The sequence below is a fragment of the Falco cherrug genome, chromosome 1 (assembly GCF_023634085.1).
Source record: "Falco cherrug isolate bFalChe1 chromosome 1, bFalChe1.pri, whole genome shotgun sequence".
NCBI lineage: Eukaryota > Metazoa > Chordata > Aves > Falconiformes > Falconidae > Falco > Falco cherrug.
In genome coordinates this window covers 79,790,174-79,804,880 of record NC_073697.1, presented here as the reverse complement: position 1 = coordinate 79,804,880, position 14,707 = coordinate 79,790,174, and the positions used below count along the sequence as shown (strand labels likewise).

The 14,707-nt window shown below is 44.7% G+C and overlaps 1 protein-coding gene across 6 annotated transcripts in view; it reads right to left on the bottom strand.

Annotated features, from left to right (window-relative positions):
• The window catches only part of GRIA2 (glutamate ionotropic receptor AMPA type subunit 2), a 97,001-nt gene extending 82,905 nt beyond the window's left edge, over positions 1–14,096 (bottom strand). For all 6 annotated transcript variants that reach the window (XR_008730358.1, XR_008730359.1, XR_008730361.1 and 3 more), the window contains exons 1-2: positions 13,622–14,096; positions 13,110–13,250 (exon numbers count right to left, since the gene is read on the bottom strand). Coding sequence is in view for 3 of the 6 variants with exons in the window: in XM_055699758.1 (XP_055555733.1) it covers positions 13,110–13,250; positions 13,622–13,709 (229 nt within the window). In the remaining 3 variants the exon portion in view is untranslated. The remainder of the gene's footprint in view (positions 1–13,109; positions 13,251–13,621) is intronic.
• Positions 14,097–14,707: the final 611 nt, after the last annotated feature.

Sequence of the window (14,707 nt, the reverse complement as noted above, 5' to 3'; positions counted from 1 at the left end):
ATCTAGTAAACCTATTCCTGAGGGCTGCATAAGATTTTGTGAACACTGTTATTTCTTAGCCTGTAAAAAGGTACAGGCACACCAGAAGAAGGCTGTTCTGTTCATTTTTCACTTGATGCCCTCGTTTGCTATTCAACAGCATATCACTAGAGTTATTCATGCTACTATTCTGACTTCCAGGTTTAAACTGTTCACAATTCATGCTATGCATGAATAATCCGGCTCTTGACAAGGCTGTTTTATTTGCTTTTAAGCATGTTGTTTCCTTGAAATTTTGCTTCCGGTTTCTACACAGGAAATGAAAAATCAGGATAGTATATGGCATATAGGTGCCTCTAAAGGGTGACAGGAATGTCTTTTTCTTATGCACTTTACCCTAAATGGAACTGCTATTCTTTGTGCTCAGTAACCCAGAAAAAAAGGGGGAGAAAGAAAACCATGAGTGCTTTATTGCTATCTGCTACTTTCCCCTTCATAGAAATGGACCATGATACGAATTATCATTCCCTGCATGAAGATTACACAGAAAAAAACCAAGCTAATCTTGTTTTATCTGATGACCAAAAGGAAAAAATAATTCCTAAAAATAATTCCTCTTCTCGTTTTCCAACCAGCTCCTTCAGCAAATACTTTGGATGAAACAGATTGTCTGACAGATGATGAAAAGCATAGAGAAAGTTGAGCATCCTTCATAGAAAACATCCTGTCAACAGCATCCTAATCTTTCCATCTAGTGCCCATTAGCCTAAGCATCCATGAACGTAGCTGCCGTAGCAGCTAAACATGAAGAAATCTCTATCCTCAAGCCAGAACTAAACATACAAAAAACTCTACAGATTAAACTCCCTACCCTGAAGTTAATCTACAAACAATGAAGCAACTAAACCCATGGGAAGAGCAAGTACCATGTTACTCATGGCCTGTGCAGCCTGAAATACAAACAGGGTTAACTTTAACCACCTAAAACATACAACATAGAATACAAACTCTAACTGCAGCATAGTAACAAACTTGGAAAAAAAACACACTGCAGTCCCTCCTAAAGGATGCCAAAAGACTTATTTTCTATTACGATATCAGGTTCAAAAAAACAAGTCCAGTAGTACAAATAGAGATGAAGAACTTAGATTGAGAAACCTTGAGGTTCGTATATCCAGAGGAAAGGAGAGCTGATTGTGTAACTGCTTCTCTTCTCACGTGTAAAAAAATACCCTTCTCACCCTGGCCCCAACTGTGTTCCATGAAGAGAAGACAAAAAGTCAGCTCTTCTTTTCTACCGTCCTCTGAGCTCCCAGACTCTCTCACTTCTTTCTACACCACTGGGCTATTCCAACCAAAAGTTGAAAGATCAGTACAGCATCCAGAGCACCATACAACCGGAGCGTTTAAACCCCTTATAGCTGAGAAGTAGCTTCTAGCCATTCCTTTGCCTTGGAGCTATAGTCAGTCACCCAAGAAGGGAGAGGAACAGTTTCAGTATGGCAGTTTCAGTTAGAAGCTTCTAAATAGCATCTTTCTGTCGTTTAGATTGACTTAATGACTTTTTCACTAGGTGCTAACTGTTGCCAGTTTCATTGTTGGGTATCTATCCATAACGCACCTCTCAGCCTGGGTAACACTGCTGCCTCCAGCCCTGTTCCACTCCTGGATGCTTTCAAGCTCCCAGTTCATACACCTAACAGTGTTAGGCACCATAGTTTCTAAATCACTTTGGGGACTGGCCTGCATTGGTCTACTTCATGGAAAAGAATTGGAGATGTCATGACAGCTAGGAAGGACTCAGAGCAAGTATAAAGCCACCACGGGTTACAGAACGAGGAACTGTCATAAATGCCAGGAAGCAACCTAAACTGCAATGTGTACAACTACCCCTGGCTTGTAAGTCTGGAATCATGTGCAGGGTTTTTTCCCCTCAGAACTCTCCTACAGCATGAGAACCGTATATGAAGCTATACCTCTTCCCGGCTTGTCAAGTTCCACAATCCCTCCTTTGGTCTATCATACACATTTAGGAAGGTGCTTCGGAATAAGATGAGAAGTCTTGGGGTTTAGTACAGAAAGCATTCAGAAAACCAAACAAATAAGCAAACAAAAGCATAACACTTTATATCTACCACTAACGTCACTATCACGCAGCGGATATGTATCCTAAATAAAATCAGTCACTGAGCAAGAAGTTCTTAACACCCTTGAACCTGGAAAGCAGAAGACAATTCTAATGAGATGGACTAGGCTTCCTGAAACAGATACTTTTGGTATAATTAACTGGCTGGCAGAGGTGAAAGGGGGAAAAGGAAGCCTACAGGAAAAGCACAGACTTTTTCTTAAGGGGGGGCAGGGCGAGGATCAGACCAAAAGCAAATCTGATTAAATTGCTGAGCCACAAAATCAAGCCCACAGCTGGTAAGCAATCTGCAGCGATATGACTAGGTTATCCATGTTCCTGCAAGCATTGCTAGCTTCCCCGGGAAGTTTCAAAGGATAGTAAATAAGACAATTTTAAAGGCACAATTTTCTTGCTACAGACCCACCAACATGTCAGAATTAAATAATTAGCATCATTATTTTCAGTCTTTTTAACAACCCAGCAGCAGCAACACTTGTTTTGGAGAACTGTTTTAAGCACTGTGAGGACAGAACAAGTGGGGGAATAAAAAGAAGGAAAGAAAAAAGAAATATAAGAATTAAATCTACATTATTGAAATACATCACAATACATATAAAAACAGGAACGCACCAAGTGACTGTTCTCCTAATACATCTTGTTTTAGGCAGCTGATATTTAGTTTGGAAAATCGCTTCTACATGCTGCAACATACAAGATGTCGTGTAACAAAAATACTGCAAAAAATTAACATTGCCTGTTCCTGGAGTGCAAGACAAAGCCTGGAACACAGGCACAGGAAATCATGGTTCTGCGTACCAGAAAATGGAAAATAATACCAGGATAAACAGTACTGACCAAACTACTGTATTCATGGGACCAAAGCACAGCCAGAAACAGTTCCATACAGGAAAACAAAAATCCCAAAGTGAACTACTCTTTGCGAAGAACAACAAAGTTAAATGTAGCAATACTGGAGGCTCTTCAGCATGTTGGAATAGGCATATACTATCCTTGAAAGTATGTATTTTATTTGGAATAATTAAGTCATGACTTAATACGACCCATGCTTTCCACTACAAACACCAACTAATTGCAAAAGTACTTATCAGCCTACAAAAATGTCACAGTTCCCAAAAATGTGGGTGTTTACAGATACACTCTCATGAAACTCGGGAAATTATCCAGGTTACTAAGTACACGTGCCAAGTGCTATTTTAGACACTGAAGTAAGTATCTGAGGCATCCACACAGGCTGCCAGATGTGCTGCAGGACTTACAGGACACTTGCATTTTCTGGAGCTACACCTTGAGGTCAGACAGGGCAGGGCGAGTATCACAAACTGGGTCTTCAGGTATATTAATTGCAAGTTAATTTAAAGTGCCTTCACAAATGGAGACACTGAAGAATATATTTTTTTTTTTATCATGTCAAAATAGAAGAGAGAAGCTCACAGGAACATTCAGTGCTCCACTTGCTAAAGATTCAGTATTGCAGCTCACAGATGCTTGCTTACTTCTACAGCGTAAGTACACTACCGAGTTCTATAAAGTCAAGCCAAAATGCACATTCCTACAACTGAAAAAGGAGTTAACAAAACATGAACATTTAAAATTTATGCAAAGACTTTACCCAGTAACATCCATGATCAGATGCAAACAAAGGAGGGAAGCAAGCATTATGTTTTTCTTCTTCACCTACAGAAGCACAGACCAAACCTTTCCTTTTTTAGCTAACTGTTCTGTTCACATATTTATTCTGAAGTGGTCTAATTATTTTTCTAAGGTTTCCATACTGAATCCTGACAAAGCACTTAAGAAATGTATGCAATACTTAACAAAAAAACCCCACAAACAACAAAAAAAATAAAAAAACCCAACAAACAAAACAGTAAAGTTTGGAAAAAATATTCTGTAGGTATAATAAACAAAATTTTTTAGGAATTGCTTAATCCCTGCCTCTTTCCATATATAAAAAAAATAAATTGGTCTTCCACACTCATACTGAAAAAGAAATAGGAATTTTGGATCTTTCTATGTTCCTACTACCATCAGTGGAAGCTTGACCATTTATTTCACTGAGCAAAAATATCCTGGCCTTATTACTCTGGAGTCCCAGACTACGGGATCAGGTTGCTGAATACATGAACTAATCCGATTAGTCAGTAAAAGGACTGAATGACTTCTCAGTCATGACTTTTCAGAATTTCAGCATGATCCACTCTCACCAAATGAAAGCACCTTAACATGGGGTAGATGTAAGGCTGTGAGTGAAGTTAAAACCACACTTATACTACAGTTTATAATGTATAATGACTCATATTCTCACTTACTTCCTGATCCCTCCAATCCATCTAGTCTTTAAATATAATAAAATTATATTAATTTAAAATGGCTTCAAATGTAATTCAAAAGCTGTGTGTAAATCTGGCCAATTAATATTTGTTGAATGGGCAGTTACTTAAATTAATATAACCGCATCTTCCTAACATTGTCCTTTTCTTTTTTTCCTCTATGCTTTTTCATAATAATGACAAAGGGCAAGAAATCATCTTCCTGCTCCCACAACCTAAAAGTTACTTTTCCCTCTCCCTACATCAGGACAGAAGTACAATTACAAAGATTTTTTTCACCAAAAGTTCATAAAGGCAGGAAAAAATTAAGAAGAGTGACAAAGACAGAGACTGACGTCAAAACAAAAATGGCCCAGCACTACGGGCATTCAACTGGGAAATGAAATACAAATGGTTAAATTCAGGTCCTCTGCTGGACAGGGACCAGAGATGAAATAACTGGGTTAAATCCTGAATGATTCTCCTAACCACTCGCTGTAATTCCAGTTTGGATCAGTCCTGCTTCTGCTATAAGTAACATTGCTTTAGCTTATGTAAATATGAGCTTGGTATGCACTAGCCATGCAAATTATTCACCCTGTTTTTCAAATGTTACACCTGGAATAAACTCGCTCATAGCAGGACGTCTGCACAAGGTACAATCAGGCAGGAAAGTTCTGCTGTTTGCAGGAACCCACATTTGTACAAAGACTCCCCGCTGAGACTGTATTATTCAAGTGTTGTGGATTTTTATACATTCATATGAAGGAAAAACAAAGAAGAGAAAAAAACAATCAGAATTTTCGCTTGGAAGACATTTTGTCAAAACCAACTCATAACTAGTATCAGGGAGGAACACTTCGAGCAAGCTAACCCTCAACGTCCTCAGTTTCAAAGATTTATGATTATTGAACAAATTACTCTGACTTGCTCAGAGCTGTACAGTCTATTTCATTAGCATACACTTGCAGACATTCTGAGATGGTTTACACATATACAAGGGAATGCAACACATTCAAATATTTTAGATCCCCATTACACGGGACGGTAAACCACATTAGCCTTTTCATTTTATGGATATAGGCCAGAGCCCTACCACTACCAAGTACATTGATAAAAGTCAGAAACCCAAAGAATATAAAACAATTCCCTTCTCCAGGCTGCAAAGCAGTGTTGAGCTCTCTAGCCCGTTGCTGACAGGAGCTCTGAAAGCAGTCTTCTCCATATAGATGATGAGAGAATCTCCACATTACCTAGCAGATTGCTCTCTACGTTATCTATCACACCATGTGCTTAGAAAGAATCTGTTGTTTCTAATTTTCAGTGCATGAAAGAAAATCATTTCACACCATTTGCAGTAAGCAATAAGCAGAAGCATCTCTTCTACCCCAAGTTTATGTTTTTAAACAGATTTATATGAGAATAAATTACAGTGGTATGACAGCCTTTAACCACAGCAGCCTGAAAAACTGCAGTTTCAAATCAATGCAATATCAACTACCTCAAACTGAGATTAAACCAAATAGGTGGGATTGCATAGCAAGCATGTGTTCATATACCTATTTTGAATATTCCATATAATTAGCCACTGTCCCTTATTGGGCTTTGAAACTCTTCTACCAGTTGTAGGAGTATGCATTGATGAGTCAGAGCCAATATGAACACTTCATAGAATTTTGTCCTGCTCTTGTTCATTGTAAAAATCACTTGGAAAAAAATGTCCATTTTAAAACACAAATGGCAAAGTATTCTGTCTTTTTAACAGCGAAATGCAGACATGTTTACCTTCTGTAGTTAAGTAACGAAGATACTATTTCCATGTCAATAAAGCCCAGTAATTCATTCAGGGACTAGCTGAGGTGGTTGTTAATTCAGTTACAGACCCAGTACTCCAGCCATACAAAGCAATCACACACCGATTTAAGTTCCTGAATACAGATCTGAATATCCTTCCTCTAAAATCAAATAAAATTGTAGATTAGAGTTAAAACAAAACATTTCTTGTGCTTGATTCCACCATCTTTAGTTGAAGTGCATGTAACATTTCACCCTCAAAACACCCTATTAATTTCTCTGAGTCATGTTTGAGAGCAGGTTGTGAGTGATTGTAGCAGCTGGAGATGAAGCACACCTTGCTGCAGAATCATAGGGAATATCTTTTTTTTTTTTTTTTCTTTTTTAAAATCTCATAAAATTACTTGCCATAGATAAATGCATTTAGTATCTGCACTTTAAATTAGACTCGGGACAGACATGCTAAATCTGTATTAATTTTCCAAATGGGAATTTTAGGGAGAAAAAGGTAATCTCCCCATAAACTGCTCTATTTGACAATCTTTATTAAAACAATGAAAAAGAAAAAAAAAAATCAACTGTTATGGAATAATTGTTAAACAAGGGGGTATAGCAATGCTGCATTAAAAAGTCAAAAATGTTCTATGCTGGGCCTAGATACAGATGAAGAAAAGTAAATAGCATTTAAAAAAACACCCATACCACCCTGTAACTGCATGCAAATAAATACAATAACAGTATTTTAAGCACAGTTAATGATTTTAGAAGGTCCACTAAGAATTTGTTCAACATGTGGTTATTTAAAACCTGCTTTTACTCTTTACTGTTTTATCTGCTTTACAATATGCATTCACTATGTTTGTCTGATGCTTTTATTAAATTTTTTTTCATACAGAATTCATTATTGGAAGGTCTTATTCCTTTAAATCAGAGTCCTTTTTCAGTTTTAACAAGGTTACATCTAATATGTACTTGTAGTCAATGCAGATTTTTTTTTAATGAACTTATTAAAAATAATAATGATGCTCCAGAAACCTACATATTTTGTATAAAAATATGCATACTTTTGCCCTACACCTTTTTAGAAGTCTACATGGCAATAAGAATTAATCCCTTCCAAAAGCAGATGCCACTGTATTCATGTTCTCCTATATACAATGATCAATTTCAAAATAACAGAAAAATCTTGTTCATTTCAGAAATGAAATTTCCAGTTAATTGTCACATGGGAAGCCCATTCACAAACACGTAGAGAGAGAATTTGATACATAAACTTACATTTTTCACCCGTTTAGGTATCTTTTCAGTGTTATTTTCAGTCTGACCTGACATTCCTTGCCTTCAGTTGTAATGACATTGGTTCCAGAATTTAGGCATGAACCTTCAATATAAAAATTAAGGAATTCACACACCAAATTCACAGGGGTGAGAACACTGACTTAAAAGTGATAAATTCGCTTACTAGTAAGAGCTCTGAGATCAGAAAATGGATTGTAGGGTTTAAACAATGTCCTGGTTTTATTTATGTGACATTCAAAATAAACTACTGTTCGCTATACAAGTATGTAAGTACATTTATATATACACGCAAGTATACACACATACACACATAATGTTTATTGTGGGTTATTTCCTCTTTTTAGTTTCCTAAGAATTAGTCCTACCACCACATATTAGAGAATTAGTAATTTAAAATTGTATTTTCCTTAGGCAAATATTTTTTTTACAATTCAATCATGTTTTCACCAAAGATGCCTGATAAATTAATTATGCTGATTATCTTAATTTTCTACATAATGGTAATAGAATTGTCTTTACCTGTTTAATGCATTTTCAAAGGAATAACACGTTCCCAGTTACCATATACTTTCCTAGTAATTATCAACTGTTCAAAAAGATTTATCTGTTAAACATGCTAATTCTCAAAAATATTTCAATCATGAGAAGCCTGATAAAAGAACTAATGAAACTGGCAGTAACAGTATCATTTTATGCAGTGGCCCTTGGTTTAGGGTGTGTGACACACACTGGATAGTACAGTAAGTCTAATGTATACAACGAGTTAAGTACATCCCCAGCTACATGCAGTCACTCGTCCTATCAAAGTTGGTGTAAATTAATGCTTTCAGTTGCATAAATAGAAAAAAGTTACTACATTTTCAAATATTAAATATAAACAAAACTGTTATATATTTAAGAGATTGATAATATTGGTTGATTTAAAAGCTTGATTGGTACATTTAAGGCTTGATTGATACACAACTGACAAACTGCTATTAAATATAACTCACTTTAAGGTTTATAAGAGTAAATATATTTTCATACTATATTCAAAACTGCATGGTAAATTTTTATTTCAGCTATATGGACAAAATTAATGCAATAATCACATAACAAAAACCCGAACAGCCAAGTAGCTGAGTGAAAACTGTCGTATTTGTACCTGCCCACATTCTGGATCACAGCTGTGTGAAAATTCTCTGTGAGCCAGGAGCAAGATGCACAGCAGGGACAGAACTGTCACATAATAAATACCTCAGGTTTCTTTAAAAGTAACTCTCAGGAGTAGGAAAATGTTTAAAGTTTGCTACAGAGCTTGATTTTGAGGGGAGAAATGTTCTGAGAGCAGCAAAAGCACAAGAGCTCCTATTATAGGCTACGTCCTGGTTTTATTGCATCACTTTACTATAGAAGCCCATCTGATCTTGTCCATTTTAATTACAAGGAGGCTCAGAACCTATTTCGTATCTGCTCGCTGGGTCTGGAAAACGTTTTATAGTGAAAAGGAAATGAGAAGAAGCAGTAATATAGATGAACTCAAACATAAGTATTTAATAAATACCTCCTTTAAAATCAGCTCTAATAATTTATTGTGAAATATATTCAAGCTTGGTCCACGGTAATTTTAATTCAAATAAACACATCTAAATTTCTCCCATTGTTACCACTACAATATATGGGGGGGTTTGCCTTTTCTTTAATCATTCTGCCAACAGTAGACTGATTGGTATTTCTTTAAGCATGCAATCTACAGCATTCTATTCCAAAATGGCTGGGAAAACCTTTGCCATGACTCCCAAATTGCAACATGCTAGAAATTCACAGGTTTTCAAAGCTGCTGGTTGAAGATATAATGAAAAGATCTAAGGTTTATGCATGAATCAGCATCCCCTTGTCATAATGTCATGGTGCAGTGATCCCTGCAGAGCTGTAAGACTATTTAAAATAGAAAAGCTCAACACTGACTCTTGAGCCAGCAGGATTAAACGTCCAAGATTGTGCATAATTACCTCTGTGCTAAAACTACTACACGAAAAAACTTGTTACAGTTAGGAAAGTTTTATAGTACTCCATAGGAAATGTCTCTTTAGGTGACTCGAACAGCCTTTCAGTGCAAAAATGTGTGTGTACATAACACAACTGTCCCTGTTTGGGTTGGGGAATTTAAGAGGAAAGGATTTCATCTTCACCAGTTTCCTCTTTTTGTGTTTTGACAGAATTAACCATTTTTTAAAGATCTGATGTCACTGATGGTCAGCACTCCTCCAATCAGACTAGGCCAAATTACACTGTGCTGATGGACAAGAAAGTCCAATGGTTTGGATACCTTCCAGTTCCACCCTATGAATTACTCGCAGTACCTGTATCTTTGCTCCAGCTGCTAAAAGCCAAAGAGGTTCTGTTAGTGTGAACTGCTTTCTTAGCATTTGCCTTTACCACCTAGACTGTAATCCTCCAAATCACCCTGAAGTCTCAAAAAGGGCTAAGCCTAGCCTATTTCTCTTGAATGGCGTCACAGTAATCATCATAACAGTGAACATTTCTCTTCGTTGTGACATCAGTCTGAAGAAAGACTGCACCATCTCTCAGTCAAAACCATTAAGCCTCCTAGTGACACTCGCAAGGTGTCAAACTGCAATTAGATTCCAACGGCTACTCCCAATGGCCTGTCAACACAGCCCTGCACAAGACTCGCAACAGTCCAACAACCTAAAGCGACTATTTCTTACGGATGTGAGCTAAGGCTACCTACTCAGAGTGTCCATTCCACCTCTGCTACGCATATCTTCTGGTCACCTTTAAATGACTGAGTACTCTTACCGTTTCAAACTTCCCTCAAGGCTACATGACCACCATCTCCTCTTTTCTGGATATTAGGAACCCAATTTAAAAGTAGTACCAGCAATAAAACTCACTCGTCTCAAAACTGCCTGCTCCATTAACAGACTCTGAGCAAGTGCTGACACTAAGTTTGAAGATTCCTTTAAACAGGTTTACAGTGGGATTTTTGCTTGGTTGGCTTTAAAGCCGAGGGAATCGCAGGCCCAGTTCCCCTTTGGGTCACAAGCAGCAGAAGGGAGACAGGCACAGCCATAGCAGGGCGGCGGAGCGCCGGGGGAATGCAGGGGTACGGCTGCGCACCGCCTCTGCCACACCATTGCCCAGTTTCTGCAGCCTGAGGCTGAGCTGGGTTGGGGTTTATAAATCAAAAGCTGAAGTATTTTGATTGTCAAATTGTCAATTGTAGAAAATGTATTTGTTATTCTTAGGGCAGAACATCATTACTGCTATTATGGTACAAGACTACCACTAAAGTGAAGAAAAATCGCCTTGCTGGATTGAAATACCGGGGTAAATACTGAAGCATTTTCAGTTCTGTATTATCCTATATTTCTGTGACCTTCTTTTACACCTGCACTGTTTTAACTGTTGATAGTGATGGGTTTGAACACAGGTTCTTTGTGCCCTAATCTGGAAAAAAACCCAAACCAAACCAAAAAACACAACCTGCAGGTTTTTCAATATTTCAAAAGAGAAGCAGAGACAAAACCCAGAAGGATCCTCCTTACCCATTTGTGCATGCACTGCTCTGTGATCAACTGCTAAATTCTGCTTCTTATATGGCAACTATTAGCCTTCAGAACTCATTGTTCTTCAACCAAACCTTTCTTGGAAGACAATCGGAGACACTATACATATTTTGAGCACATGCTCCACCAGTCAGTTAAATCCAATTGACAAGATAACGGGACTAAAACCAGCAGCGGTGACTGAGGTGGCGAAAAGGCAAGTACACGTTCACATCTTAATTTGGTGCTCTTCAAACTACTTGAAAATTGAAGCCTTAGACAACGTTCAGACAAAGGGAAGCCCAAAATGTGGATAGCATCTCCCTTCCGCTGGAAGTCTCGAAGTCCCTCACTGCAGTCTACAGCCTACACATGTCATCTCAGTATTGTAAGAGTTTTCCAAGATGGATAAGCTCAAAAACAAGGCTATGCATGCACACAAACTGATAAACAACCTGATGCAGTTCGAGAAAGGTATCTATCCTTTACTTTTGCAAAGACCAAGTGTCTATACCTGGCTCCAGTAATAATAGGAAAAAAAAAAAATATCTGGCATTTTACATAAATTATTTTCAGGATTTCATTGACTTCACAGAACTGAGAAAAACAGAAAGACCCACCACATCTTTGTGGAATGCCATCTAGACTAGCTACACAGCCCCTTACTTTACCAACAGTCCCAGCAACATATACTGCAAATACTAACCACATGCAGTTCTGGTTGCTGCAAACCCTCCTTGCCTAAGAGAGCAAGAACTCCTCCAAGCAGCTCGCAAAGATTAGCAAAGCGTACTGTGGCCGATTACGTGCGCTGACCTTTCTTGACTTCAGCTATGTATGCTATACCTTCCTATCCTCATACACGCCACTGAAAGCTCCTTGGGTCGAGCTCTTGCCCCACCTATCCCAGCACCTTTGCCGAGATGCCCCTCTTCAGCACCACCACACCTACCACGGCGGAGCTAAATCGGGGAAGGAAAAGATAAAAAAATAATAAAAAAAAGAAAAAATATCGCCTACTGGGAGTAAATTGCTCTCCCTGGCAGCCAGTTTCCAGACTCAGCGTCCCTCACATCTGGTCCCTTGGCGGGCTGGGGCGCTGCCTGGGGGGAGCCGGCACCGGGCAGCCGGTGAGCCGCAGGCCAGCGGGAGCGGGCAGCCCGGCACAGGGGCGCACAGGGGCGCACAGGGGCGCACAGGGGCGCACAGGGGCGCACAGGGGCGCACAGGGGCGCACAGGGGCGCACAGCCCCGCCGTCCTGACACGCCGGCCGCACGCTCACAGCCCTCACTGCCGACACGGGCCCGCAGCCCCGCACCGCACCACGCCAGGCCCCGCCGGGCGGCTGCGGGGGGCAGGCCCCGAGCGGCCCGCAGAAGCGCACGTCCCTGCGGGACCCCGCGCCCAGGGCTGCTGCCTTCGCGCTCGGACACCGCACCGGCCCCACCGCCTCCCGAGCGGCGCATGTGCCCCGCGGCACGCGTGCGGCCGGGCCCGGCCTCGGCGGCTCCAGGGCAGAGCGGGCGGGACGGAGCGGGGGGCGAGCGAGCCGGCCGCGGGGCCGCCCCCCAACCCGCGGTGCGCGGAGCTCCCGGGGCGGCGAGGCGGAGCCCGCGGCACCGCGCGGCGTGACACGGCAGACGGCCCCGCGGCCGGCCGCCCCGCGCCCCCTCGACTCGGCGGCGGGAGGGGGCCGCGGCCCTGCCCGCGCCGGCTAACGGGAAGGCTCCGCAGCCGCGGCGGAGCCCGGGGGCGCTGCGAGCGGCCGCGCAGCCTTACGTAAGGCGCGGGGAGCCGCCGGGCGGGGGCGGCAGGAACCATTTCACACCCCGCGCAGGCGGCGGAGGCGCGCGCAGAGCCCCGCGCCCCGCTCCCGGCGTTCCCGCACCTGCCCGCGGGCGGCGCCCCCGCCCCCACCACACCCGCCCCCGCGTGCACCCCCGCCCCCGCCGCGCGCAGCCGCCCCGCCCCCGCCGCCACGGCAGGCTGGCGGGCAGCGCGCGCCGTGCGCAGCGCCCGTTACTCACAGGCGTTGGTGACGGCGAAGCTGTTGGCCACCTCCAGGTTGTCGATGTGGGGGGTCAGCCTGAACTCGGAGGTGGAAAACTGCACCATCCCCACCCGGAACGCGCTGTACTCCTGATCGGCGCCCCTCGGGAACAGCCCCCCTGCAGGGACACACGCACACACACACGCACTCGCATCAGGCGGGCGGGGGCACCGGCAGGGCAGCACCGCGGCCGCGTCCCCTCCCGCCGCCGGGCCCGGCGGTGCCGGTACGCCCCGCCGGCTCGGGCAGCCTGCCGGAGCGGCGCCGGCTGCGGGTCCGTCCCGTGCCCGGCCGCCGCGGCGGAGCCCCGGGGGCGCGGTTCGGGGAGGGCGAGGGGCCGGGGGAGGCACCCCCGGGCGCCGGGCGGGTACCGCGGTGGGGCCCGGCGTGCGGCGACACGGCAGGAATGCCTGAGTGACACCGGCGGGGGTGAGGGAGCGGGAGGTCCGTCGGGACGAGAGCGCGGTCCCCCGGCATGCCGGCACCTACCGATCTGGATGCTGTTAGAATTGACCCCCCAGATCAGTCCCCACAACACAGGAGCCAGGAAGACAGAAATATGCATAATCTTTTGCATTTCCAGGAAAAGTAGAGCATCCACAAAGCCACGGAAACAGCCCTTTCTTCTTCCTCGTCCTCCTCCGCGGAGCGCGCTCGTCAGCGAATTAGATCCCGTGCGGGGGGCGTGCGGCGGCCGGGCGCGCCGGCCACTGCAGGGACGGGCGGGCGGTAGCCCCGCGGCAGGCGCAGGAGAAGCCGTTGCCCACGGTGCCCGCTGCCGCCGGTCCGCGTCCCGGCCCCGGAAATAAGCGGCTGGGGAAAGGGGGGGGAGGGCTGGGGGGGTGGCCGCGTGCCGTTGGCGGCGGCGCCGCTGTGCTCCCGCTGCCTGAGCGCGCCCGCCGCCCGGCCCTGCCCTCACACGCGCTCGCCCGCGCTCCCTCGCACCCAACGGGCGGGCGGCGCACCCGGCGAGGCGGCGGCGCGCCTGCGCGAGCGGCGAGCCCGGCGGGAGCGCGCCCCTCCCGCCCCCTCGGCCGCCGCGCCCCGCCCCTCCGCGCGCGGCCCCGCCGCCAACCTTCAGCACCGCGGACAGAGGCGCCGCGGCGGGGGCGGGGGCGGGGGCGGGGGCGGGGGCGGGGGCGGGGGTCCGGGCCGGTGCCCGCGGCGGCGCCCCCCGCCCCCCCAGGCCGGGTCCCAGTTGTCCCGACCCCGCGGCCCCGGGCGGGGGGTGTGTTCCCACCGCCTGCCCCCCCGACGGAGCGTACCCAAAGCCCGGCACCTCGGCCCGACCGCCCCGGCGGGGGGCGCTGCCCGCGGGCAGCCCCCGCTCCGCGCTGCCTTCCCCGGGCAGGTTCGGAGACAGGAATCAACCACATGGCGATTCCCCTCTCCGACAGCTGGGGTCTTAGCTCAGCTGGAAAACTGAAATGCAAAATCAAAACCCCACCAAAGCCCAGAACCCTTCGATTTGTTGGGAGCTTTTTCTTTATTTTTTTCGATAGTCATTACCCAGCTGATATTCGAATGTAGCCACCTTCCAGGTACAACTGAAAAGCTTATTTTTTACTGCTCTAC